At 46.8% G+C, this 27,925-nt stretch overlaps 1 protein-coding gene across 1 annotated transcript in view; it reads right to left on the minus strand.

Moving 5' to 3' along the window:
* adgrl1a (adhesion G protein-coupled receptor L1a) overlaps positions 1 to 27,925 on the minus strand; it is an 89,203-nt gene that overhangs the window by 15,956 nt on the left and 45,322 nt on the right. Inside the window, exons 3-9 of the mRNA XM_070982023.1 lie at positions 20,945 to 21,158; positions 19,683 to 19,792; positions 5,536 to 5,743; positions 5,051 to 5,315; positions 3,386 to 3,713; positions 1,884 to 2,177; positions 381 to 484 (exon numbers count right to left, since the gene is read on the minus strand). Of these exons, the coding sequence (XP_070838124.1) occupies positions 381 to 484; positions 1,884 to 2,177; positions 3,386 to 3,713; positions 5,051 to 5,315; positions 5,536 to 5,743; positions 19,683 to 19,792; positions 20,945 to 21,158 (1,523 nt within the window). The remainder of the gene's footprint in view (positions 1 to 380; positions 485 to 1,883; positions 2,178 to 3,385; positions 3,714 to 5,050; positions 5,316 to 5,535; positions 5,744 to 19,682; positions 19,793 to 20,944; positions 21,159 to 27,925) is intronic.

Consider the following 27,925-nt stretch of genomic DNA (forward strand, 5'->3'; position numbering starts at 1 on the left):
TATATAATAAAACAGGTTGAGTGATATTATTGTGCATCAGCTAGAGACCATAATGTTTACAGGTAACACACATTATATGAGGCTATGATGGAGAAATTAAAGTGGCTGAGTACTTTGCAAGCTGTGAGGCCCGGAGCTTGATTTTTAAAAATAATTTAACCTAGCTGTAATTTAAGTATATTAGTGAAAAAAGAGAGTTAATTAAGTATCAAGAGCAGATGCCTTGTAATGAAGGGCCAGTTGAGAGGAGTCTGTATTTTAATCAGGCCAACCTTAGAGATATGGTAATGTGTGTGGAGGTGGACAGGGAGGATGGTGGGGGCAGTGGGGCAGAGGAAGGGGACAGACCCATGGCCAGGGGGTACAGCTCCAGGTCTCACCTTCTGGGCCACCTGGTTGACCCACGGGGAGGTGCAGTTACTTAGGTCAGGACCCCGCGGGTTCCACGTGACCTGCTCCGCCAAGCACTGGAACGAAGCGATGCCTGGAGACGAGCAGAGGGAGAAGAAACAGAGGAGGGGGAAGTAATAGAGAGATAATAAGCGTTAGGTGTCTGCAATTAAAGGGGAGAGTGTGGAGGAGAGGGATAACCACGAAAAAGTGAGATAGATTTTTTTCTTACCCAAGAAAAATGAAATGAAATGAATTTTAAAAATGTAACACTCAAAGTGTTTGAAGATGAGAGGGAAGAAGGAGGGAGGAGGTAGAGTAAAAAGTCTGAGAGAAAATGGGGCAGAAGTGGAAAAGGTTAAATAATGGAGTGTAGGGCAGTGAGAAAGTGAGGGAAGAGAAAGGGAGGAAGAAGACGGCAGGGGCGGAAAAGGCTTTCATGCTCTAAAAGGAACGGTTTAAAAAGAACATGTGCAGAAGCACCACATAACATTTACTGCGTGCACACAGACACACACCGAAGACATCAAGGCAAGATTCCTCACTGTCAAATAAAAACACCTGAAGCACCTTCCACCAACCATCATTTCCAGCCCGTTTTTTCTGTTTAGTTACGAGGGTTCAGAGAAGGGACACCACGCGGGGATAAAACCAGAGAAGGGTCTATCTGCTGCTGCTAACACAAATAACCAACGTCAAGTCACAAAGACGAGGCAGAGAAAAGAGAGGGGAGACCACAGAGAGAGAGAGATGGAAGCAGAACGGAAGAGCAGAGAAGACAGAGACAATGCAGCAACGCTTCACAGTTGTAGAGGGATCAGAGCAGATGTGGCGTTGCATTTCATACCCCCTTTTTCTCTCCCTCTCCCACTGATTTTTTTCCCCTCTCTCGCGCTTTTCTCTATACTCTCCTCCATCGACTACAGATTGGGTTTGAGAGCTCTGCCAAGACGCGGCAATTAAGCCTGCTGCTAAATTAATGTTACTGCCGTTTTCACAGAGAGAACATACAGAAACAGCAAAAGGCAGTGGAGAGGAAGATGGAGGGAGATGCCTTTTTTTCAGGGACTAAAGAGAGGCTTTTTGATGCCTGCATGTTTAGAGGTATAGAAACCAACATGAAGGGAGGTGAAGTCTGTGTTGTCTAGCCTTTCATTTCATTATTCGTCCCTTTCAATCAGCTCTGTTTCTGCGGGAGATGAGCCTTTCATTTGTGGAGGACAGGCTTTCATCTGTGAGTCCTCGGGGACTGTGCCTGCTGGTGGGACCAACGCAGGGACAGAAGAAGACAACAGTGGAAAAAAACAAGAGAGCACAAACACGCTGATCACTTGGGCACATGCACGGGTGATATACTGCAGGCACAAACAGCCACACGCATGGAGGACGTACTGTGTGAGTACACTGCTAACATGAAGCCACCATGTTGTTTGTTTCATGGAGTGGAAAATATCCACACGAGCTTAACAACACACACATGCAGATGTTCTCACCTAGAGACCCTTTGGGACACGGGCGGTCTACTGTTTCTCCTCTCTGCGTGGTGGGCCACTGGACGCCACGGACCAGCTTGGCCTCACAGACGTGGGGCTCCGGGCCTTGCGGGGGGCGGGGTGGCCGGCGGGTGACAGGCACAGTTGCTGTGATTGGTCGAAGATCAGGGTGCTTGTTGATGGAGCCGATTGGGCGCGAGGTGGGGGCCAGCGGGCGGGCTGTAGAGGGGCTGGCACTGGAGGTGAAGGGCCTGGCTGGAAGAGTGGTGGTAACTTGGGTGGTGGTCAGAGGGCCTGAGGTAACCCGAGAGTAATACAGAGAGAAGACTAGTCAGAGACTGCAAATGAGACCCAAAGTGAAGGAGAGACATTTATAGAGTTATAAAAGGATGTAAGGGATTTGTAAGAGCGGCAAAATCCGACAGCAAATGCAAAAAAAAAAAGAAAAAAAAAGAGAGATCAAGAGAGTGAAGGACACATGCATCTGAATGTAAGATGTCTCTCAGAAGCTGAGTTCAAAAGTTAGCCTGACAATAATTGGGGTGACAAATACTTTTTTGAGCCTCTCAAAGCCTCCTCTCCAGAGAGACGAGGAGAAGCAAAGGAGGAGATGGAGAGAAAGCATCATCACAAGTCGGGGAGAAGTAAATAATTGATCAAATGTATCAGAGAAGTCACCATCACTAACAACCAAACCTAATGCGAAGATAAAAGCAACACATCACAACTACAAAATCCTAACTGATCAAACGCAGAGTCAGCGCGCAACTCTTTGAGTGCTGCTGCCCGTGTGCCTGCGCCTCTACTCTCCCTGGGCCTAATCTGAGCTTTATACAGGCCTTTATGTGGCTCAGATACACAATACATCCAAACCTCCCTCTCATACTGATGGACTGCCAAAATGCAGTGTGGTGTTCTCATTTCATCCTCCCGCTTATCATTTCAGAATGACTTTTTCATTATCCATGACACAGAGGAGTTGAAATGAAGTACTATAGCATTCATACCTGAGAGGTTGCTCTTTACTGTAACTATGGCTGGGGATGGAAATACAATGATTTGATATCTGAGGCATCCAAATGTCAGATAAGAAACACTCACAAACAGATTCTGCAAGAGCTGTTTGAAGTGTTCCCTGATCAAGCAAAACGCATCATTTTTTAACCAAATAAAACAAACACGCTTCATAATTCATAACAGCCTTTTTCATAACCTCTTGTTCTATGAATAGAAATAATCAGAAGAGAAATGCAGTCTCTGCAAGTACAAAAGATATTTTAGTGGGAATAAATCTTTCAATCTGTAACCAGTCAGCCCTTATAAGGTTAACGTAAGACAAGCTTACATAAGAGCTCAACAAATAATAAAAAGCCTGCATCTCACGTATAACCTGGGAAACACATTCAAACATTTGTGTGATAACTTTTTAGTTTTCCACCAAGCTTCTTTGCATCTCTACATACACATTGTTTTTGTGTGCTTCCTGTGGGCTCACTGCTTACCTGTGGTGGGGTCCGGTGGTCCAAACTCCAGCGCGTATCGTAGCACATTATAGTTGTTCCAGACGTAAAGCTGGTTGTCTCGAGGGTTGTAGTCCACAGAGGAAATGTATTGATAGGGGTTGGGGAAAGGGATGTTGACAGGCTCCTCGCGGGCACGGTTGGTATTGTAGGCATACATCACCAGGTCGCCGCCTGCTTCGCTGTCATCGTCCTGGTAGACGGAGCGCACTGCGTAAAGCACACCACACGCCATGAAGGCGTTGGATGCCATCCTCTTGTCGAAGCTGGTCTCCCAAGTGCCTTCAAAGCGAAGCGTGTATGGGTTCACCTACAGGCAAAGAGGAAATACTGGTCGGCCAAGATTTAATGTATAAATGATCATACCAGGAAGCTTGAAGATAGTTTGGACTAGGCTAAGAGAGCAAGCCCGAGCACCCTTTGATTTCTTGATATCCTCTTTTATTTCTATTTGTGCAGTTTCAGAGCATGCTGAAAATTTACATTAGGCTTCCTTTCAGTAGCTCAATTAGTGGGAGTCTTTGGTACAGTCGCAGCTCAAAGGTTGAGAATTCATTAAGCTTTCAAAAATTACAAAAATCCAAAGATGAATGTCTGGTTAACAAAGCTGCATGTTGTAATTAAGCATCTAATAAAGCCCTTAGAGAAGAAGTGATTTTAAGTAACATTTCTCATTCTGCTCATGTTTACGCAGCAGCACAAATGGTACTTCTGAACAATAATGTAAAGATTCATGAGCACTTGTAAAAACATTTAAAAAGTAATTAAATCCTCAGCTTTGGAGAGGAGACACTGCTTTGCCTTAATGAAAAGCTGCTTCTGCTCAATATACCTTCAAACTGCATGCGGAGGAAACATAATAAAACTCCCCAGAAACCAAATAATTCCTTCATGATGAAAGTGATCACTTTCTTGTTGCTCCATTATTCTACGCTCTCATAGCTCGTGCAGGATTTGATATTCTGGATGGATAGTTTAACTTATGCAGTTTGAAAAACAATTTCCTGTTAAGGTCAAAGATAGTGATAATAAATGGGACCCATCGATCTGAACAACACATTAATTCAAGCTGTTTCTGTGGAAACTTGCTGCCTGATTGCAGTTTTGTTTGCTAAAAAAACAAAGAACCCACTGGTATTACAATATGAATGTTCCAGAGTTCACAGAGATGGATCATGTTTTGACTTTGTCAAGTGAGCTGGCCAAAGCAACGTGACTTCAGATTACGGATGACAAAACAGTAAGATATGTTTAAAACAGTACGTGCAGTACACGGTTCTAAACCACTGATGCACAAATGAGTGGACGGCCTAACAACGCCACATTTTTATGATTGTACGTCATTAAACCACACAATGTTTGAAGCCAGAAAGAACCATATCCAAAACAAATCAAATATTTACCTCACGAGTGAAGATTAGTTTTTGGATATGATGGGATTTGAAATAAATCCTAACCCTCTAAGGTGATTCTTATGTGACTCTTTTTCTTGGCCAACAACATCTCTGTATCTCATTTGTGCAATCTCAATAGCAAGTCATTCACTTATGACCTTTCCCTTGATTAGTCAGATGAGATTTTGATATAATCCACTCCTGCATTTATAATCCACATCTCATCCCCTTCTGTGCAGCGCTGCTCTCCCACCTGGCTGACCACCAGTCGTCCGTTGTTGGCCTCAGTGGCGTAGATCACCCAGAGGCCGTTCTCATCCACGGCCAGGTCGATGTCTGATTTCCCTCCCCAGCGGTAGGGCGAGGTGTCATGGTAGTTGGCGTTTGTGATAATAGCCTCGCCGCTCTTGATGCGCGTCCTTAGGTCATACTTGACTATGTTTCGCGTGCGTTCTTTGTTGTAAAATACGGCACCATCATACACCACAAACCCTGTGCCGTCAACTCTGTTGGGCAACCTGTTGAGGGAGAATCATATGAGTGCTGCAAAAGTCCGGGAGAACAAGTCAATTCATCTACTCTGCATGACACAGTCCAACAAGATGGCCTCACTGTGAGCAAGCTGACACCACAGTGGGACCATCCAGCTATCACCATCTATATCCACATCAAAAGCCAATAAATCAATACAGCAGCAGATGCTATTTGATCATCCGGGGCAGTGGGAGGCGATCTCACTTGTAGGTGGTGGTGGCTCGGTTCTGTTTGAAGTCTTCCCAGGAGGCGTACTCATACAGCATGTCGGTGCGATAGGGGGTCCAGGGCATGACGTAAAGACGGTCCCCAGACTGCAGCGGGTCCTTACACCACGCCCCTGCCTGGTGCTCCGCCTCCTGCAGAGAGCTGGCCGCCTGCACCCGCAGCAGTGTCCCCGGACACACAAAGACTGGCACAGAGGAGGTGTGTTGAGGCAGAGAGGAGGAGAAGAGGGAAAAAAGGAAGAGATAGAAAATGAAAACAAAGCATTGTAAAAATGAAAGATCTCATGGAGATGGCAGGGGAGGGAGAGAGGAAATGGGAAAAGGCCAAAGACCATGGAGTTAGAACAGGTGAGAGACATGGAGGGGACGCAAGAAAGATGCGAGTAGATAAAAGTAAGTTGAGAATTGAAAAGGAGACAAAGACTAGGAGGAGAATGGGAGAGAGGGGGAGAGGGGGAGTGAGGTGAGGTACAATATCAGATTTAAAATGAAGGAACATATAAAAGCTCATTTGTTCTCAGCATTGTGGTCGGAAAGTGTCTGGATATGATAAATGGGAGATTTCTGGCTGCCGCCGCGGCTTAGATGTAGTCTCTAATCTAATTTATCTTGGCCTACTTTTTATTTGATTGTGCATTTTCTATTTCAAAGACCTCTGCTTCTCCGCTCTGCTACTGGGTGGTAAAACAGTAATTGTGGAGCTTGTTTTATTAGGACTCAAATTTGGCTCTCAGTCAAGAGTAATGCCTCAAAGAAAAAAGCATCCTGGGGTAAAGATGTGAAGTTGGCCAGGCCTCGCCTTACTCTGCAGCTGCAACTCTTCATACACCCACACAAACAAGCACAGGCACAAACTCCAAACAGACACAAAAAAAATACATGGGAACCATTACGCACAATCCACATACCAAACATGCACACGCACACACCCACACACACAGAAGAGGATGCCTACTTCAGGCAGGTGGAGGTCATCCACAGGGGACTGGTGTAAATTGGCTAGCTGACACAGTGTGTTCCTGCCTGACAAAGAGAGTGCTCTGGGACCATCGGGCATGTCAGGTGATCTATGAGGAAAGCTGCTGGCATCCACGCCACTCTGACATCAGAGGGGTACCGGCGACAGAGAGAAAGAGCGTGAGAGACAGTTGGAGGCACGACAGGATAAAACAGCTGAGGAGTCCCCACGTCTCCTCTGCCAGCTTATTTATGTGGCTCTCTGGCTTGGGGTTGCGACAGAACCAGACACCTGCTGGTCACCTCATGATTGAACGCACCTCTGAACTAATTGGACGCTGCAGGGGCATTTGGACACAGATGACACACAGCACACACGGATGCACACACAGACATACACACACGCATACCATCCCAATACACATGAGGACAGTACAGGACATACATGCGTACACCAAGACACATACGCACACAGTCACGCAGTGACTGTTAGAGTGATGGATCAGTAAAGGCTCAAACCGTCTTGAATATTGCATAGAGTCTGGAGCAGGAGGAGAATCATAATAGAGAGATGGAGGAGTTACTTCAAGCTTTTGGAAATCCAGCTTTTTCTTTTCGCTGCTTGTCATGCTGTTGTTGATAGTGGCTAGTGATCTGTGGTGCTGGGCCACTTAGGAATTAGCCTGTTCTGTCTGATGGGGTCCAACAGGGATTGAGACAGGCAGCCAAACAGGAATCTAATCAAGCTCAGGCACAAACAAACACTCTGAATAGAGGCTCTTCACAGGAGGCTTGACATGCTCCATTGTCGAACCAAAATGCTCTCTCGAAAGCCTGAGGTGTTTGCTTTGCAAATATGAACGTGGGTGACTGAAATATGCAAAATAATGTTCAGAGCAATGGTTAAATCTAGCACTTTCAAACAGCTGAACAATGAATTTCTTGACTAACATCTATGCGCACTCTCCCTCACACCACAATCAAATGACACCTCTATCAATCCAGACACAGCATGAGTGCACTGCACATAAACGGAAGTTGTGCTTCAAAATATTTCAAATAAAGGCCAGAACAAGGTGAGGTATTATCGAAGCAGAAAGCTATGGGGTGGAGAAAAACAACCACTAAAAGTAGGACACTGCCTCAAAAGTACAATGCTACTGTAAATAGAGAGATAAACAGCATGCAGAAAGCAATGCAGAGGCTCTGCATGTAGGTGACCCATAAACAAAGCCAGGAACACTCTGCCTCAAGGTAGAATAAAGGACAAAGAAACACAAATATGCAGGCCTGTTCTCTACTGTCGCAAAAAAAAAGATGACCAACCAGAAAAGGATTAATATGCACAGTAGCATCCAGCTCATCTGTTGCCAGTGAAAATAATACTGTAAATATTAACATTGTATTTGTTGAATTTTTGGATACCAGCCTTAACTGTGCTTGACGATATTGATTTAAGATCCTGTTAGGCATACAGTACAACATTCATAACGATAATGTAGAGATAGCACAATAATAAAAGTATAGGATTGGATCCACAGCCTTGGAGGAAGAGGGATGATGTACTGAGTCATGACTGGCTGCAATATAAAGGTAGGGGATAGAGAAGAATGCACTACAAATCTATATGAGCTCCAAAATATTTGCTGTCTGCAATACAATTCACTCTAACTACATTGTGCCTGGCCCAAAGATACCATGTGATTCTGTTCATTATTACACCTAACTTTGCTTTCCAGTGCTGTCGTAAAGCGGTAGCAGTCTGCACTCTATTGGGCTGATCATCACAATAACAATGTGGCACAGCATGGCCTGCCATCCTCTGTCTTCCTCCTCCATGTCTCCTCTCTATTCCCTTCTCTTCCTTGAAAACTGCCGGATGCCGATCACCGAGCCCCGGTTTATTCTAATGCACTGGTCGTTGGGTGGGCCCAGTGTCAAAGGGGCTCATCAACGGCCTCCAGGCTGGCTGTGAGGACACAGACATACAGACACACACACACACACAACCACACTCACAGGCCAAACGGAAAACAGTGGCCATGCTTCACGCCCAGCAAAACTCGCCTCGGGGGCTTCATTAACTCTGACCTGCGCTCCCCAGCCTTCCCGGATGGCTTCCTGTTTACCAGCTCTTTTTGCCTCTCCTTCACTCTGCCTCCCTCTCTCCCCTTCTAACTGTGAAGGGTGATTGTAGCAGCGGGAAGCCGGAGCAGCCAAGCCTTAGCAGTAGAGTCTATAGTACAAGAGGCTGTTATGACCACAGTATGAATGAGGTATTAGGAATTAGGCATTAAGCATTAGGCGTAAATCTTGAGATTAGGCATTATCCTAGTCTGGCTAGAGCAGGTTAGCTGGAGTAAGAGCCATCTGGGATTATGGGAGATAGTTAGATTAATAGATTAATTCCTGCTTGGGTGCGGATGGAAATCTTACAGTCATGAACATTCCAGTGAAGTCACCAGGCAGCGCAGACACAACACTTCTTTACCCTACAAACTAGCCAGATGGCTAATGAAACTTACCTTATCGGGGATTAAAACCCAGGCTGTAGCTATCATACTCTAGCATGCCAATTACTGCCACACATACAGGGGAATACTGCTGTAATAATTGACTATTTATCTCCATAATCCCTTTCCCAGGCACAGGTCAGCTGTTACTTGTCAATATGAGGCTGCAGTATAAAATGATAAAAGTGCCAGAACTTTCCTGAAAATGACAGCAAATATCTCCCATTAGTGTCTTGGAGCAATTTGTGATCGACTGGTAACGCAATTAAAAGTGAGTGCTGACAGCTTTGTGCTAAATTTAGACTGTTCATTTTGGTTGTCTTTTGCAGTCCATGGTGTTTTCATGTTTGATGTGACAGCGTCATGGTGATGGTTAATGTACGACTTTGATGATCTAAACACCCCCTGCCAATGGTTGGCAGCTCTTTCTAAAGTGGTCTCCTTCTGCTGGTTTTTTTATTTAGTTTTTTTTTTTCTTTTTTTTTTCAGCTACAGGGATCTGAGGGCTCTGCTGGCCCAAGCCTTTGCTCAGTCCACAGTCATGGCCTGCTCTCAGGACTGACTGCTGAGAGCATGCTGCTCTAATTGAATCCCACACCTGTTACTGGCAGGTACAGCACACAGGCAGCAGGGGGCAGAATGGAGCATAGCATAGTACCCCGTGTCCGTGCTGGACAGTTAATGAGCTTTAAGGGTTAGTGTGTGTGCATGAGTGTGCAGGGAGTCTCCTGATGGTATGTTGATGTGCAGTCGTCAGCCCATTAGTGTGTGTGGCTGTGTCTTACTTTGTATTTATGTGTGTGTGTGTGCGTGCGTGTGTGTGTGTGCATGCATGTGTGCAGTTCAGAGAGACAGAGAGCCAGAAAGAGAGAAGAAAGCGTGAAGAAGGATGTGAGCGTGTTCTGTGTGTGCAAACAAGAACAGAGAGAGGAGCGGAGTAAGAGAGAGTAAATAGGTTATTTCCTGTGAAATGAGAATTAGGAGTGAGTTAATCTGCTGAGGAGTGACATATAGTGACAGAGAGAAGAAGAGAGAAATAAGGAAGGAGAAGGGAGGGGCTCCAATTGTGTTTCCGCTTCCTTTTAGACTACAAGGGGGTCAAATCATGGGAGTAAAAACACAATACAGTACAAACAGCCGTACACAGACATATACACACAGACGTACACCCTTAGGACACACACAAACTCTCAGACAATGCACGCAAGTACACACTGCCCAGACAGTGGAAGAGGCAAGTGTCAATCTGGCACCTTTATCAACCCAAACATTCACCCCAGAGAATACCCTTCACTGAGACCAAAAGCAGGCAATGGCTGGAGATAATGTCCGTTGAAAGCAAAATCTTATCTGCCTTGGAGTGGAGTTGACACTGAGTGACAGGAGAGTTGGTCGGGACACGGCTGCAGAGGCTACAGGCTGCCGATACAGTAGACGACAGAGGGGCATACCCTGCACTGACTGACTGACACTCGAGCAGTGGGGTAACAGTAAGCCTGTGTGGCTCTAACATTAGCTTAGCCTTGCCTGCCACCGCCCTGCATGTTCCTCTCTCCACCCTCCTGCTCTGAATCAGGCCTCCCAGATGTGCTGCACCTCCATGAAGGTCCTGAAACCAGAAGCTGTGATTTATATTCACCTAGCTCGCTCACTCACCTCACTGTTCCTTGGCTCTAACAATGCATGACTTCTGCGTGTACAGCCAATCCCCACACTCCTCCCTATCTCCCTGTGCCACTGAACAGGGTGTCTGCTCTGCCTCGGTCACATGACCGTGCTTGTGTGTGGTGGGTCATTCCTAATGAGGCGGTGCTGCCTGACTCATCGTCTCTACAGCGACTGCTCTCCCTCTTTCTCCATTTGCAGCCATTTTTTCGGTGTGTGTTTGCCTGTCACACGATGCAGTAGTTTCTCACTCAGTCCCTCTCACTTTTCCAAATCACAGGTGGAGGGCGATTTGTGTGAGCGATGGTTCTGTCCTCGTATGCTCACCCACAGTCTAACACTGCTTCCTTTTCTTGCCTCTTTTCCTTTAGCAGCAAACAGACTGGAGGTGAGAAAAATATGGCGGACACTTGTTTGGTCCTGTCAGTGGTGACAAAGGCAATACTGTAATGATGTGGGTAGTGTACTCTGCTAGACTGTCGGTGAAAATGGTGAGAAAAGGGACAGAGGGAGTGATGGGAAGAAGGAGAGGCATCTGACATAGTCTTAAAATAGCCTAACAGTAGGCAGGTTGACAGAGTGTTGGACATTCATTGAACAGGATCTCCTGCATGTGACATCATCACTGCGCGGTGCACGTCATCCCAATCCAAATCTGTCAATCAGCTGATCAATCAGTGAGGATTAACTTGACAGAGACACGAGCAAGACACAAGTCTGGAATGTTAATTCAGCCATAAACAGAGAAAGGAAGTGTGTTTAGCAGCAGTGGAGGGATGGATTAAGGTGGAGCAGGGCAGTGCAGACAGAGGAAAGGGGTATTCATGTTAGTGTTAGTGGGAGGAAGAGTAGTAAATAAAAATAACCAGTTGGGTGAGGCGGAAGCAGGACGAGGAGGAGGAGGATGGTTTTGTAGCTTGCTATTCCACCGCAAGCAGTGTGTGGGTGAGCTAAAATGGCTGCTTGCGGCGGGAGAAAAGTGTGAGACAATGATCCATGTTAATGAAAAGCCATGGACACAATGACAGACAAAGGGGTCCATAAACCAGTTAATGGCAACCTCTATAGGGGCTAATTCCTCCAACATATGGATCCAGCCATGGGGCCAGACAGGGAAATGGCTGAGGCTGAGACAGATGCGGGTAGAGGGGCTCAGAGAGAGTTGAGGAGGGTGGGGACCTGAGAGGGGGAGTTAAGGCTCATTGGGAAGCTGGCCACTACTCTCACCGTGACCTTGGGTACGGGTCAGGTGTATCGCTCCTCTTTAAGAAGTGAGTGATTGAGGTGCCTCGCCACGCTGATTGGGGCTCTTTAAGAGTGCTTGTGGCGAGGCCCTGATGTATCAGAGAGGCCATTACAGGAAGCTGGAGCAGTCCCTACAGGGGATACACCTCCCACCCCCACCCCCTCCCCTCTCCTCCCCCTCCGGAGCCTCACTGAACACATAAGGAACCAGGAGGATTGACTGATGTGGACGGGTATAGGGGGGCACAAGTTCACAGTGCATGTGCAGTAAAGAAAACAGAGGCGTGGCAGTCACAAACTGTAGAAAGAGAGGGAGAGAAGGAGACGAGAGGAGAAGGAAGAGGAGTGTAAGAGATGCTCAAAAGAGCCTGCAGCTGCTTGTGATGGCCAGATGTGATCTGAGAGATAAACCAATCAGAGAAAGGCGAGAGAAAGAGAACAAGAGAAAGGGAGGATGAGAAACACAACAGAGAAAAATAAGCAGAGATAAGTAGGGGGACAGTGAGAGAAAGGAGTTAAATGGAAGTGTGATTAATTAAAAAAGCAAGAGAGACAGAATGAGAGGACACTGAAGCACCTGGAAATGGGATACTGCAAAATGATACCGAGAGCAACTCTGGCCAGTTACTGTGTTATCTTAACACAATGTTTTACTTGAATCGGTCCTGAGAAACCAAAAAAAAAAAAAAAAAAAAGAGGGGAAGAGATACAGTATGGAAGAGAGGAGGAGCTGAGTAATGTAGAAAGAGGAGGATTTTTTTTTCTTAGATCTGGAGGGACAAATAAATTGTAGTAGCAAAATGAGCGGAAAAACGTCATGAGAAATGTGAATTGTCAGGTGTATGTGATGTGAGGAGGAGCATAGCTTTTGAAAGGGATGGAAAAAAGAGAGATTTGCCATCCATGAGATGATATGAATGTATGTTTGGTCTGTAAGTTTGGGCAAAGACATGCCACTTGATAGAAGAAGGGAATGAAGTTAATCTCTCGTTTATCTCTCATAGACACTGGACTGACCTCCCATGGTGCCTTTTTGTGTCTGTGTGTGTGAGTGAGTGGGTGAGAGTGTGTGTGTGTGTGTGTGTGTGTGTGTGCATGCGTGCAGGTCAGGCTGGTGTCATCAGAACCAAGGAGGAAATCTAGAAGGATTTTAGAGTTTTGGTTATAGTTCAAAGAGAGATAGAAAGAGAAGGGCAGAGGAGGCGATTAGAGATTGAGAAAGAAAAGGGAGGGATATCAACATCAAACATGACCACTACACAAGGTGCTGGGTTAGGAGGGGGTATGGGGGGAGGAAGGGAGACAAGGGAGGGGGAGAAGGGAGGAAGGGGCGAGCTGTGGTTGTTATGTTCATTGTGGTCTTTACCTTTTTGATCCACTTCTATTCAAGCATCGGAAAAAGGAGAAAGAAGGAGATAGAAAGATAAAAGAGAAAGACAGTAAGGAAGAGAGGGGGAGAGAGAGAGAGAGAGAGGGAAAGCAAAGAGAACGAAAGAAAAACAGGTGCAGGAAAAAAGAGAAAATTGAGATTAAATAAAACGCTGTCCTTTCTCTCTGTCTTTTTAAAGCAAGTTATCTGCCTGTGTTATGGTTGGCTACTCAGAGAAAGGATGGCTCAAATGGAAAATGAGGAGGGGAAAATGGCCTGACCTGGGTTTAAATCCATTTCCATTTCATTTCAGCTTTATCAATAATCCCCCAACAACACAATCCAACCCCAACCACACACTCTCGACCCCACCTCCACCCCTCTTATGTTGCCACATCCCTCCCTCTCTCCCTCCCACTTTCCCTCATGCCCAAAGCGCAGCTCAAGGAACCTGTTGGAGAAAGAAACCGAGGGTGGAGCATGTCTGCACCGTGGTCCTCTTTAGCTGTGGAAGTAAAGAAAGGGTGGGGAAGGCAGAGAAAGAGATGGGGAGATGGTGGATGGAAAGGCGGCAATGAGGATGTCTCTATCTGTGGCTAGATGTCGTCAGTGGGGATCACCGAATCCCCTCTCTCCAGGTACAGTCTTGGTTGATGTTAGAGCAGTCCCTTGGTCTAAAGAAAGCGGTGCTTTTGGCCTTTCTCAATTTTACAGAGTCAGGATGCTCACTATGGAAGCCAGAAAAAACACTCAACCCATCGACCGTCCAATCAATGGGGAGCTGCCCGGCTTGCCTGGCCGAGGCTGGTTCATCAAAGAAAAAGAGAACAAACAACAGGGGAAAGGGAGGGCTTGACAGAGTGGAACGCCTCAGAAACACAGAAAGAAACCAAGAGACACGGTCTGGGGAGGGGGGAGGGGAGAAAAAAAAAAGGGTAAAGACAAAAGAGAGACGAGAGAAATGTCTATAGCGGGCTCATCACACACAAATCAATAGGTTGCTGTGTTGAGTCACACCAAGGGCTCAGCTGACAGGAACAGGTAAGGCGTGGCTCCCTCAACAGCCATGATGCTGTTTGGTACCTGCTTGTTTCGCAGCATCTGGGAGGTCCATGAGCAGCTGGAGACTCGAGGAGAAACTAACAAGGATCTCAGCTCCGCCTTTCACTTTACAGTGCTGCCATGTGTCTGTCTTCTGTGTTTGCTGAGGCACAAGTGGTGTGCGAGCGGACTGTCATGTCTCTCGGGAAGGGACGTGTCAAAAGGCACATGGCTTGTGGATCCCCACTGCGAGCGTGATTGTCGTATATGTGTCGTAGGAAGTCTGTTGTCCCCGGAGGGCTCTGTGAAATTGTCACGACACCTTGCAGGGTTGCCCATAAAAAAAAAAAGAAAAAGGTGAGAGAGACAGAGAGGGGAAGAGAGTGAGAGGGAGATGTAGAGAGACAAATACGGAGCAAAATAAAGGAAAAAGGGAGCGTTAGCAGTAGCCTGATCTGTGTGGGGGATGGCCTTGCATCTTGGCAGCGGTACAGCAGAGGCAGCATCAGTATCAGCAGCAACACTGATCATTTATCATCTTATGCCAAGATCAAACTGGACAAACAACCTCCATGAAGACCTGGGAAATGGTAGCCATTTTCAGCCTAGAGGGGTAAACATGGCAAAGCTATGAATGCGAATCCTGTGAAGCTGGGGCAGGGGGCAAGAAAGCATTACATCCCCACCACCAACTGCGAGTGCAATCATTAGCTCCAAGGTTATGGGAGGAAGGGACCAGCCAGAGAGCATCCAGAGCTTTCATCCTCACTGAAACAACGGCAGGGGGGTGGTGCACTGCGAAACGAGAATTCAGCAGAGCCCGAACATAAGGAGTTTTTCATAGAGGCATCTACTGACAGCACAGCTTGTCTGCTTCATGCAAGTGTGAAGTTCCAGTCCTCAAAACAAGGTCTACTAAATGCGATGTCATTAATGGACCACTGAGTATGTTTTCCTAAACAAGAGGAAAATGTGTGATGCACAGCAATGACATGTAGGAGGGGGGACAGAAAGAGAGAGAGAAACTTCTTCAGTGCTGCAGAAAGGGAGAAAAAGAAGGTAGGTGGAAGACTTCTGTTGACTCCATTTCTTTGCTCTTGGCTTTCCTGAAAAATAGACACTAAGTACAGACACACACAAGATCATCACATGTACTGCTCCTAGGAACGCACACACACATACACAGAGAGAGAGAAAAGAGACAGAAACTCATCAAACTGTCCTCACAGTGAGCAGGGGGTTAGTTTAAGGCCACCTTGGTTGTTTGTCTGATTCATTCAGCATTTCTCTTTCAGGGCCCTTTTGAGAAATAAGCCACTGGCCTCTCTCCCCTTAATCACTCTGCTCGGCGCTCTCTACAACCCTATCAATTACTCCCACACTAATGAGTACAGCTAGTAACACACACTCTCAAATACACACATGCACACACACACATTGTTGGAGAACTGCAGGACAACTTCACCTCCTCCGTCTCTTTCACAGTGCTGAGAGATAGCGTGTCCTCTCCAGATTCTTCCGTTCCTCTCCCATCCCTGTTTCCTCCTTCTCTCACTTCATATTTTTCACGATAAAGAGTCGTCCCTTTGCACGGCCTGAGCAGAGCCTCCTCAAAGCTTCTCATTCACCAAACATTTATGAGCCCCACATCTAATGGTGGCTCAATACATATTAATAGAATTTCGTTTTCAGCTACATCAAAGTGTTTCCTCACCTCCCCTGCAAACTTGTCATATTACAATGCCATTATTCCTTCTACTGACAAACTCTTCCCAACAAGTCAACCATCATTTTCAGTAGCTTTGTGTCCAAAAAGCAATGTCTCATAATGAATACATTTGTGGACAATAATCAGTTTTATGGAGTGAAACAGTGGCAGATCCACAAAATAAGAATGTAAAATAGAGAACATGAAGTTACCTAAGACGCTCTGCACAATCTCTACTGTACTATACAGCCTGAGTAGGCACTTTTAAAGCCGGTTCTTCAGCTACCTGCAGTGTGCATATTAACAAGATAAATCACAGCTGATGAAATAGCAGAGGCACAACACTAAGTCTAATGGCTCTGGCATGGTGAGCATGGATGGCCCGGACAGAGAGCATTAGGAGTCAATAATGATGTAGCACTGTGTCCTGGAGGAGGAGGAGGGGGGACAGGTTCCCCTGCAGGGTAGATTTACTTTGACTTAGCGTACATCTGTGTTAAGTCCGCAGCATAAGGTCTCCACTGCAGTAAATACATGCTGCAGATGTGTGCATGGATCTGTGATGTCTTAATGGAATCCAGCAGGCTACAGCAGGCTGTGACAGTGCAAAATGAGAGTTCAGTTGAGTCGTTTTGTCTTGCCCTGTTCCGGTTGGCAAAAACAATGCTATGTGGCGGGGAGGCCTCACAGGGCTTTTTGGCTCGATGAGATATGATTTGACTTGTTGGCGGATGTTGTATTTTGCCAAGGCAATCCCACGCACAGCAACACACACACACACACACACACACACGTTCCAGACCCTTGTTTGAGCTCAGCCGACAGAGGTGTGTGTGTCAGCTCAGCTCTGGCTGTCACCTCACCGTTTCAGGTGACTGGTAACATTGCGCCTGTGTGACACGCACATAGAGGACTCTGTCAGACGCAAACATCACACTCAGCCATCAACGTGGCTGCACACCATCTCAGCTGCTATGAGACACAACCTTTACATGTCATCTCTCTATTGTTCACCTTTTTGTCGAGACAACCGACGAAAAACATCCGTCAGCCTCGGATGGTGCCAGAATGCCCAGTGTTCCCAGCCAGTCGTGAACGATGGGGCATTACCAGAGCGATTAGCAGCAGCAAATTCAATTAATCTTGACAAATCTCTGCTGAGGCAGAACTGAAGAGAGCGACGCGCCCCCTCTCTTGGTAATTAAAAGTGGCCGAGTTGAGTGGCGTGTGGTGCGACGGTGACTAGGTTTTGGGATGAACAGTTCCAGCTCTGAGTCTGAATGTGTCAGGTCGTATTTACTTTACTCAGATGAGCACGAACACGTTCCACAATCCACAGGAGGAGTTGTGTGCATATGTGTGCGCGTACACTCGTTTGTCTTTCTGTGTGGGTGTGTGAATGAGTGTAGCATGTTCGTGTTTCTCCAGACGAGGAGAGTGGCAGAGGACAGGGGTAATTGGCTTTTCGTTGTCACCTCAGACAGGCGGGACTTTTCATCACAGGGGGATCAGCTTCCAATTTTCTAAGCTGCACCATATTTCAGACACAATCAACAAAGTTTTTTTCCAAACACGGCGAGGAAAAATGCAAGTCAGCAGCTATTTAATCATCCCTTTGATTGCTTCGAGGAGAGAGAGAACGAGCTCCCTTGTGCAGTCAGAGGGAAAAAGACAAGGTTATAATGCATGAGGAAAAGGAGGCAGGTACAGCCAAGCGATGCTACCATGACCCTCCATGGGCAATACAATACAGGACACAAGCTACAGCACAGAGCTATCAGGGGACTAACAAACAAAGTCACACGCCTGGAGAGGGTCAGTCCGACCGCACCTAACATTGACCGGTACACAGGTGAAGAGGAGACTCGAGAAGAACACTTGTGGCCACTTGGAAGGCTGTGAAGAAAAGATTCACACTAGCAAATAATCCCCACTGGCAAGAAACCCAGCTAACCTCTTCTTATCTGTGACTGTGGCTGCAACCTGACTCAAAGTTACTCAAAAGGTAAACTGAGGGCACAAAAGCACCGAGCAGACCAAGGGCAAAGACACCAAGAGGTGCTTGGAAGTCCCTGAGTTTCTCCAAACCTCTCTGCCAGAGCTGGATGGCTGGATGTTTGAATATTTGTCCCACCTGTAAAAGAAAAAAACGATAGAGACAGCGGGAGAGACAGAATATAATGATAAGATACTGTAGCAGATTGATGGACAGAGAGTAAAAATAGAAGAAGAGCAAAATGGGGCGATGGATGAAGATTAAAGACCTTCCGGTGTAGATGGGAGGTGAAACAGAGAAAAGCAGGATACAGAAAGGGAGGAGTTAAGAGACATGAAAAGAGGCGATATTGATTGTGAAAGATTGTAATCAAGGAGAGAATGAGTGAGAGACCTCAGAGAGAAGAGATGAGAAGGAAGAAGAAGAGAGCATAGGAGGTTAGAAGGCTTGGCGTCAACTCGACTCACCACAAACATCTGTGCCTGAGGAAAAAGCAGAGAGAATCACCCCACATCCCCACCCCGAATCAATCAAAAAGCCCCTGCACCTCAAGAAGACCCATGTCATCCAATTCCCCACCACCCCTTCCTGCACCCAGCCAGGTATTCCTGCACAGTGAGGGGATCAATGCTGAGAGTAATAATACATGAGAGGGAGGAGGGGAGACTGAGCGGAGATTTTCACATGAACGAGGATCAACACAACACCATATAATCCTTTCTGTGTCTGCTCCTTTGGTCGTGTGAGTGTGCTCTCGTGGGTGTGTGCATGCTTGCTCAGAGGAGGAAGAGTCAGAGGGAGAGAGAAAGAGAGCAACTGTGCGTCCCCCTTTTGCGAGTGTGAGGTAGACTTGTGTGCTGTGTGCAGGTGTGTGTGTATGTCACACCTGCCACGGAGCTTTGAGCAGTGCCGTGAGGAAGTCAGCCGTTACCATGGGGACATTAAAACGTGTGGCGCTCCAGGTCATGTGGTCTAAAATAAGCCCTTTGCTGTTTGTGTTAACAGTGCTATTGTGAGGTGCGGCGCACACACACACACAACACCCCCTGCCTCACAATCTCACTGCGCCCAATTTTAATTTTTATTGGAAATCAGAGGGACAGCAAAGGTGTTCGGTACCAGATAAAGGCAGTGGCATGCCCCTGGGTCAATCAGTGTGTGAGTGTGGGCCGGCGTGTGTTACACTGCTGTGATCGCCAATAAGGGCTGACCCCACGTTTGCAGTGGGTGTGTGTGAAGTGCTTATCGAACCCTGTATTTGCGGAGCACCGTCCCCCATGTGAAAATCCCTCTCAGCTACTGGTGCGTCGCTCTGTCGGTGAAGAAAAAAGGTTTAGCGCCCTGTGTGAGTGTGTGCGTGTGTGTGTCTGTGCAGTGTACGAGAGAGACAGAAAAGAGAGACAGAGAGAGAGACAGCAGGTGAGGATGAGTGTCTGTCCTGTTTGGTTTTGCTTGTGTTGAAAAAAGCCAGAGAGAGCAAGTGTGCAGATGTCATTTGTCGAGGGTTTTTGGGGGTTGAAGAGGGGGTAGGAGGTTCGGGCGGGGGGAGTAAAGGAAGGAATGGGAGGGGCGGTGAATGGGGTGAGGGGGGTGGGGAGGTTGGAGGGGGTGACAGGGTCTCGGTACTCACTGTAGGGGACACACTCGTACTGGATCTCCAAGTACTTGTAGGTCCCTGGGCAGGGGTCTGGGAACACGTCTGACCCCGCTACCACCACACACTGGGTGCGGTTATTACACCTGCAAGAGGAGACAGAAGAAGCACAGAAAGGGAGAAAAGAGAGAGAGAGGGGAGGAAGTAAGTGATAAAAAAAATGACAAGTGCCATTGTAAGAAAGACAAAGAGGAGTGGGTTAAAAAAAAAAAACATCTTCAGGCTCTGGAAGACAGAGAGAACGGTAGGGAAGGGAGTAATTTCACACTAGACTAGATCATGTGACAGCTGCACCCGAGGGGAGGTGGGAAACAGAGAGGGAGGGCGGGAGGGGGAAAAGGAGTAGGATGAAGGATAGAGAGAGGGAAGGAGGGAGGGAAGAGGCAGAGAGAGGGCGAGTGACGTAAGAGGCTCCTCTCCTGGGGGATTGTGAGTGGGAGCAATTAGAGGTGAGAGAACAGGGAAGGACGAGGGGGGCTAAGGCAAATACTCCACACGCACAGGGAAAACATTCATATGCACATAACACCTACATCTAAACCGCGTCGCTGCATGCCTTCTCACGTTTGCACACCCCGTGAAACACAGAAGAGATCCACGTCCACATATACATGTACTCACTCATTCTTATCACATAAGCCTTCTCTATCCAGCTTTTAGCATTTCTCCCCACTGCTGTCTCTCGCTCTGTTCATATCACAAGTCTATGCTGAACTCACTCTATCATCCCGTCCTTTTTTAGCTGCCTCTCTCCTTCCTTCACTCTCTCAATTCTCTCCTCCACCCCTTGCCACTTGCCTCCCGCCTTTCCGTCTCCCAAAGCTAGCACCCTCCAGCTCCATTACATGCATGATGGATAGCTGGGAGAGGGCTTCCATTGATCTGAGCTCAGAGGAAGCAGATGCTGAGCGCAAACACAGTGAGCAGCTGTAGGAAGTCCCTACAAACACACTCGCGGCAACCCAAAACATACGCATTCACATACGCACGCTCAGACACGTACGCGTAACTAAACGCACACACACATACACCACTATACACGAGCACGTCTCGCCAAGATGCAGTGATGAACATGAATGCTGACATCAGTATTTCACACAAGATATCAACACCTCAGGAGGAAAAGCATGAAATTCTGTGCGAATTATGTTGTGAAATAAGATCTTGTTTCCTCAGCCAGTAACGGGCTCTGAGTCTGTACCGACACATACACAAGATCCAAACAGATCAATAGTTACCTCTGTGACATTATCTTGAAGGCATCGGGCAGGTAGCACTGCACATTCTCCATCTGGAAGGGGTCTGCGTCACAGATCTTGTCATCCGTGCGGCCGTAGTTGGCCGTCTCGATCATGATGACATCACTTCCAGGGCAGCGCAGCTCAATCGGGTAGCCTTCACACGCCAGCTCTCGACGCATCAAGCCGAAGGGCATCATTGACCGGCTCAGAGCTGGAGTGGAACAGAGGAAGGGAGGAAAAGTTATTGACAATTCAATGACCTTTAATACTTATAGGAGGCACTTTATTATTCAACCACATTGTAAATATGATGTGTTGTATTTGACAAGAGCAGGCAGAATGAAAGCGGTTCCGACTGTCATGTAGTACACAAAGGAGCCATTATTGACTTGCCTTAACTCAGCACTAATACTTGAGTACTGTTGATGCATAGTCTGGCAATCCAGTTTTCACACTGGAACATCACAGATCACATGTTGGCATGATGGATCTGCAGCCACAGCAGCTTCTCCAACAAGATATTGCACCACTTGTGAAACAAACTGTGAGAGTTTCAAATGTTAACAAACTCCTACACACAGCCAGGCAGCAGCTTATCATACTCATCCCGCACCACAGACAAACTGTGTCCTTCCCAGCATCCTTCAGACTATTTCACCTCAACAAGGTGACAGAGCGGCGCCTTAGGGTTCACTTGGAATAAAAGAGGAAGTAATGGTAGGATAAGCAAAAAAGAAAAAAAGAGAATTAGTATTTGTGTACATCTTCACCTCTGGTTTGTAAACCAATTGCACACCCACAGCTGTTAATCAGCTGTCTGAGAGGCATGTCAATGTACTGCTGTGGCCAGCGGCGGGGCTTGGTGTGGAGAAGGGTCAGCAGGGACAGCAGAGCACTCAGGGTTAATCGCTGAGCCAGGCTGAGAGGCATGAAAGAGGGCTGCGAAGAGGCACTGAGAGACACTCGCTGTCTCTCCAGCTCTCTTCATAACTGCATACCTTTCCATCTGCCTCCACATCCAGCCTCGCAAACAAAAAAAACAAAAAAAACAAAATGGCTGCCAGCTTCGTCTACAGCCCAGGTGGAGGCAGGGGCACAGAGAAGTGGAGACAGAGAAAGTGATCTGGCAGTGAAGTTCTCTGCTGCGTTGAAGGACAGCTTCTCTGTGCTGAGGCTCCTGCCAGCGGCTGTGAGGGCTGCTGACCGTGGTCCTGAACTGACAAAACTTCTTTTGGGAAAATAACGTCCGAGGAGCTGGAGCTGTTTCAGAGACTGGTAGGTGCTGTCCGCTGTCCTGAAGGAGCAGAAGGCTTTGACTAAGCTCTCCTCTACATTGTCAGTAGAGAGGACATGGCACATACTAGGCTGGCGGTGGGCATACTGTCAAATCAAAAAAAAAGAGCAGCGCTACCGCCACTTAAGCAGGCTGGAATTTAGAAGTTCTTAATAAACTGAGGCTTTCACTGCACAGCATTTCCCCCTGCCAGACGGGCTCAGCAGCAGACAAGGGCACTGAGTCAGCCCCTCTCCCCCACTACTGTTAGTGCTGAAACGCACAGAGCAGGGCTGTTTTCCCTTCCTGACACTGCGCTAGCACTGCTTAGGTTTCAGCTGCTGTCCATTCAGGAGGAGCGCCCATCTGGGTCAATGTCAATGTCAGTCATCCCAGACATGCTCTGCAGCGATGCGCTACATGATTCACTGCCATCAGACTTGCTCATATTTCTAAATGCCACCCATTTATGCAGCAGGGACTTGAGTTCAGTTGTGTAACTAACGCCATTAAGGCTGAATGACTAGCACAGACAGACTTCAAATCTTTTATGCCTCGCCAGCATGCAGTGCCATTGCCAAATCACAAAGGCCTCGATGCAAAAGCGCATACTAATTAAAGCACACGGAGATGCAAACAGCAGGCGAGGCCAGTCAAACAAATCCACACAACAAATGCGAAAACCCACACAAGCAAATTAGCACAGACGCAGGCGTACTGGGCAGACGAATGTGCACATTCACAGTCAAACACACACATACTTGCATGCATGCATACGCATATGCATACACATACATGGAGTCCTGGAGTCGCATTAGGATCACAGTGCAAAGTGTCAGTGTGTGGCCTTGTTCTCTTAACTACCCTGTGGTGTAAGCACACTGTAGCGTACAGCTGGACGGCGATTAGAGCCACACAGTGAGCCAAGAGGAGAGTAAAACTGAAGGGGGCCACCAGGAGTGATCACACTCAGTCTACTTAAACTGTGGACCTACACAACAGGAACAATAGCCCCTATCAGAGGGGCAGACCACATGTGTAACATACTTTACATACTAACCCACTTTATATGGTAAATATTTCTGGCTATTCAGGGCCACCTACTGCCACGCCACTGAGCGCTGAAACAAATAGCTACAGAGGAAGGGCTCAGCTCTTGGACGAAACAGCACACAGAGCAGTTGATTTAATTTCTTGGCTGCTGGTCGAGTTAGTAGTAGACTGTTGCAACAGTACTGAATAAATACAGATAATTTCTGCAGTGTTTCTGATCAACAATTGGCCATTTCATAGCTGGTACTTATGCTCTTCAGCTTGTGTTTGTGTAAATAATTTCAGCTTCTTAACATCACTGTTATATCTATATTTCATGTCACCTGTAGCTCGCTGACTAGATGGTGGTATGCCAAGTTAATTTGAGCAAACTCTTATAAAGACAGATGCGATTTGCTGTAAAGGCTCAAACTAAATATAATGAATCTACTGAATCACAATGATGTAAATTTGGTATGAAAGAAATTCACCAGTCCAATTTTAAGAAGAATGTGATGGATTATCTTTTCCAGGTATTTCTTTTCTTGGCCCGGGTGTCCCAGTACATGTTTAGCCATAATTGAGCACAGCCATTATTGAGCCACTACACCTCAACGGTGGCAGCAGCCATGATAACCAGCCTATTTCTGGCACCACTGCAAATCTCAACATCCTCCATATTGTATCATATTTCACACCTACATATTTCACACCTACGCACACACTATTTGACAAGTTCCTGGTTAAGGTGGAATTCACGGTGTAAATACAGCAGGATGCACCTTACATACAGATTTACGCAGAGATTTTTGAATGGCGTGTTCACAAAAACTTCAAGAATTCAGTGTGTGTGTCAGAGAGAGAAAGAGAGAGCAAGAGAGAGTGTGTGTGTGTGTGTGTGTGTGTGTGTGTGTGTGTGTGTGTGTGTGTGTGTGTGTGTGTGTGTGTGTGTGTGTGAGAGAGAGTGTGTGCGTGGTTGTGTTTCAGCCAGATGGCCCGAGGCCTAGCTGGAGCCGTGGCTGGCTCTGAGCTGAGCTGAGATGAGCAGAGGATAAGCTTGGACTGGCCATGGGCTACGATTGTCCTTCATTCTGCAGGAATCCATTAAGGTTTCAGGGTCTCTTCAGCCAACACACACACAGACGCACACACATACACACGTGGCCATTTAGTCGTGCCTGTCAGACTCATAATAGCTGGATGACAAAGTGTCTTTCTCAGCAGCGGCCATATGTATAGGTGGATCTAATCCTTCGCAGTGACTCATCTCCTGTGGTATATAAAACTGTGTTAATATCTGTCATCTGCAAGGAATGGTTACCAACTGTCACACATACTGATAATGATATGAGCCAATTTGATAATTATACAGCCTGATTTGCATGGATGTGGTGGTGTGCAAAAAACAGAGATCTCAAACAGATACACACAGACACACACACACACACCAGACAGGGGCCTGGTGTCACTCCAGGGCAGCTGGTGTGAGAGGCTGAAGCGCTTGGCTTCATAATAGAAGCTCCATACAAATTAAGAGCAAGAGAGAGAACTGATTGGATTTGACTCATTATCCTCACACAGTAATTAAAGCCTGAGGGTGGATAGATGCTTGGACCCTCAGACGAGAACATAATTTCGCAGAAGCTAAGCTAGTCTTTGCACACACTCATTTTTCTCAATTATTACAGGCCATACATCTATTCTCACGCACACAAACACGAGGTTCGCAGACATCATTTGGAAATGACCGGGCATTACTGGCAATCAAGAGTCGTAACCAACACTTTAGAAAAGTTAGAGAAAATCCTTGTTTGTTACATCAAGACCCACTCATGGAGGCTGCATTTAGAATTCTGAAAAGTTCACAGTATGAATAGACAAAGAATTCTGTTCACTGAAACACCACCAAAAACTTTCCATCACACGCGCTGTGCTTTCAAACATAAAAAGCACTTTGATTTCAACGTCTCTGACAATTTGACCTTGGACTGTGTTATCACAGACACTCTATAGTGCGTTTTCTCAGGGATAATTGAGTGAGGAGGTTTGGCCTTGCAGGTAGTCAGAGACTTTGCAATTGAGTCACAATAAGAGATTATACTTGTGGAGCTCTAAGACTGACTTGTTAGCTGGATGGCTGACTGTCTTTCGGGGGCCGAAATGTGATCAGCCCCTCTTAGACCCTTTGTCTGTTCCAGCAGTCTTCTCCTAATGCTACTCATTAGCATACCACTGAAGCATAGTGCCAGAGAGCATTTTCACTAAGCAGTATTGGTAGTTGAGAAACTGGGCATGCTGCTGATGAGGTGGAATTCTTGTTATATCACCGTCTTTAAAATTAACTTGAAGTGGCATTAAAGCTAATAGGTGAATATGCTCTTTTTGCCCAGAGATCACAGTGGAATATTAAAAGCATACTGCATACATCTACATATGCCCTTAAATTCTGCTCTGGCCAGAAGAGCTAGTTCCCTCATGATTTTCAGGTTAGTTCTTTAGTAAAGCTGGCGAAGAAGAACAAGTAATTTTACAGTCATTGGACAGAACTAAGAGGTCTCAGTGATGGGAATCCCTCTCTAGCAGAGAATCATCCCAACCAATTCTCCAGTACTTTATCAGCTTAGTGCTGTATCTTAGCCACTCACTTAGCACTGCGAGTTAGCGTAATGACTCGCTGGAGCATGGCCTGTCACCACAGACAAGCTGAGGCGATGCGGCCAGAACTGTCACATCCAGGCAGACTTCAAGCTGAGGAGTTGTGACAAAGTGACATCCGGAGACAAACCTAAAGGCCTAACATGAGGGTGCAGGGGGTGGGGGCTGCTTGTGGGACAGAGTGTGTGTGTGTGTGTGTGTGTGTGTGTGTGTGTGTGTGTGTGTGTGTGTGTGTGTGTGTGTGTGTGTGTGTGTGTGTGTGTGTGTGTGTGTGTGGATCGGATGGGGTAACGCTGCCCTCAAAGCTCGGATGCTATCTCATATCCACCGACTCCTCCGCCTGTCTCCTACAGGCGAAGGAGATGGAGGAGATGAGATGAGGAGCGACTGTATAGGGAGTCACCAGCCGTGCTATGAGGTCAGAACACAAAGCAGCGCCAAAATGACACACATCCACTGTGATGGAGCAGAGTCAAGCTAACACACGGGGAGGGAGAAATGAAACGGCAGAGCAAATTACACAGGGCGGACAAGCAGAATAGAAAAAGATAGAAACCATCAAACTAGATGCTGGCCGAAGATGAACATGATGACCGTTCTTTGTGGAGGCACAAGGTCACGGCCATAATAGTGAGGCAGACAGATTTGTGGGAGAGAGGACCTCCTATTGTTCTGATCTGCTCAGCACAGACAGCCTCTCCCATCAGCAGCCCAGTCCTCGAACTGAACTGAATTACAGCACAGCCCATAACATTACATCATTCATAAGAGAATTAAACATGCCCCCGCTGGAAATGGGACACACACACCCTCATGCAACACATAGTCATGCATTTGCAATGATGTGCGTGCACACACACACTGTCTCTGTCTCTCTCTCTCTCTCTCTCTCTCTCTCTCTCTCTCTCTCTCTCTCACACACACACACACTGAAATTCTTTCAGGCATACACACACAAGCCCAAACCCTCATCCATCCTCAACCTCGAGAACTCTCAGTGTGTGTTGACAAACTTTGCTGTGGGGGGAACTAGCAGGCATAGCAGAGAGATTAAGACAGGCGGTTAAAAAGCCACTGAGACACAGAGCAACACACACACACAAACTTGAGGAGGGAGGCGAGACGGGACGTGCTCATACTGTCAAACCACTTCATTGCTGGCCCTGGCGCCTAATTATGCAATAAAAGTGCCTCAGCGGGGGGAAACGGCATAGCCCAAAATAAAAATCAGCCTGCCTAAAAAGTAGGAGATTCACCCGGTGTAAAATATCCTCCATCTCCCCAGGGATGGGAGCTGTGCTACAGGCCCAACACAACTCTATTCTGTTCTCTGTTTCCAGCACATATCACAAGAGGCAGGCCAGCAGACAGTGAGTCAGACCTAGATTCATATAAACACTGTGGTTGAGTGAAACTGCAGGTGATGCAGGGAAACAGCCACAGGGACGAAGGGAGAATGGAGCAGAGACAGAGAAGCAGCGAGAGGAAGGTGGTGAGAAACTGAGGAGAAGAAAGTGATAAGAAAAAGGAGGAAGAGTGAGAGATAAAGTGTGGGGGAGAGAGGGGGAGACTGAGTGAGCACCATGTAAGCGCTGCTGTCAGGAAGATGTGTGTGTGCATTTGGAAGAGTTGCAAGTCGCATCCAGAGACTTGTTAGGGAAGATGAGTGCCAAAGCCCAGCCCTGCCGCTGCATTAGACACTTAATTAACCTCCTTATACGCTAAGCCAAATGCTTGGACGTGTGGACAGTGTGTGTGTGTCTGTGTGTATTTTTACCGTGCATGTTTATGGCTTGATCTGTTTGCAAGTATCCACAATGTGAAGCATTTTAGGTGCTCCTGTACCTTAATGTTTTCAAATTAAAAATGGATTTGGCAGTAAAATGCTACTGAATCCTCTTATCCTCCCGTGCCATCTTGTTCACCTACAGTACAATGAACATATACAGTATGTTTTTTTCTTTTTCACCTCAGCACCATCCCTCGATCCCTCATCCAATTTCATCCACCCGGAAACT

Source organism: Chaetodon trifascialis, chromosome 15 (genome assembly GCF_039877785.1).
Source record: "Chaetodon trifascialis isolate fChaTrf1 chromosome 15, fChaTrf1.hap1, whole genome shotgun sequence".
Lineage (NCBI taxonomy): Eukaryota > Metazoa > Chordata > Actinopteri > Chaetodontiformes > Chaetodontidae > Chaetodon > Chaetodon trifascialis.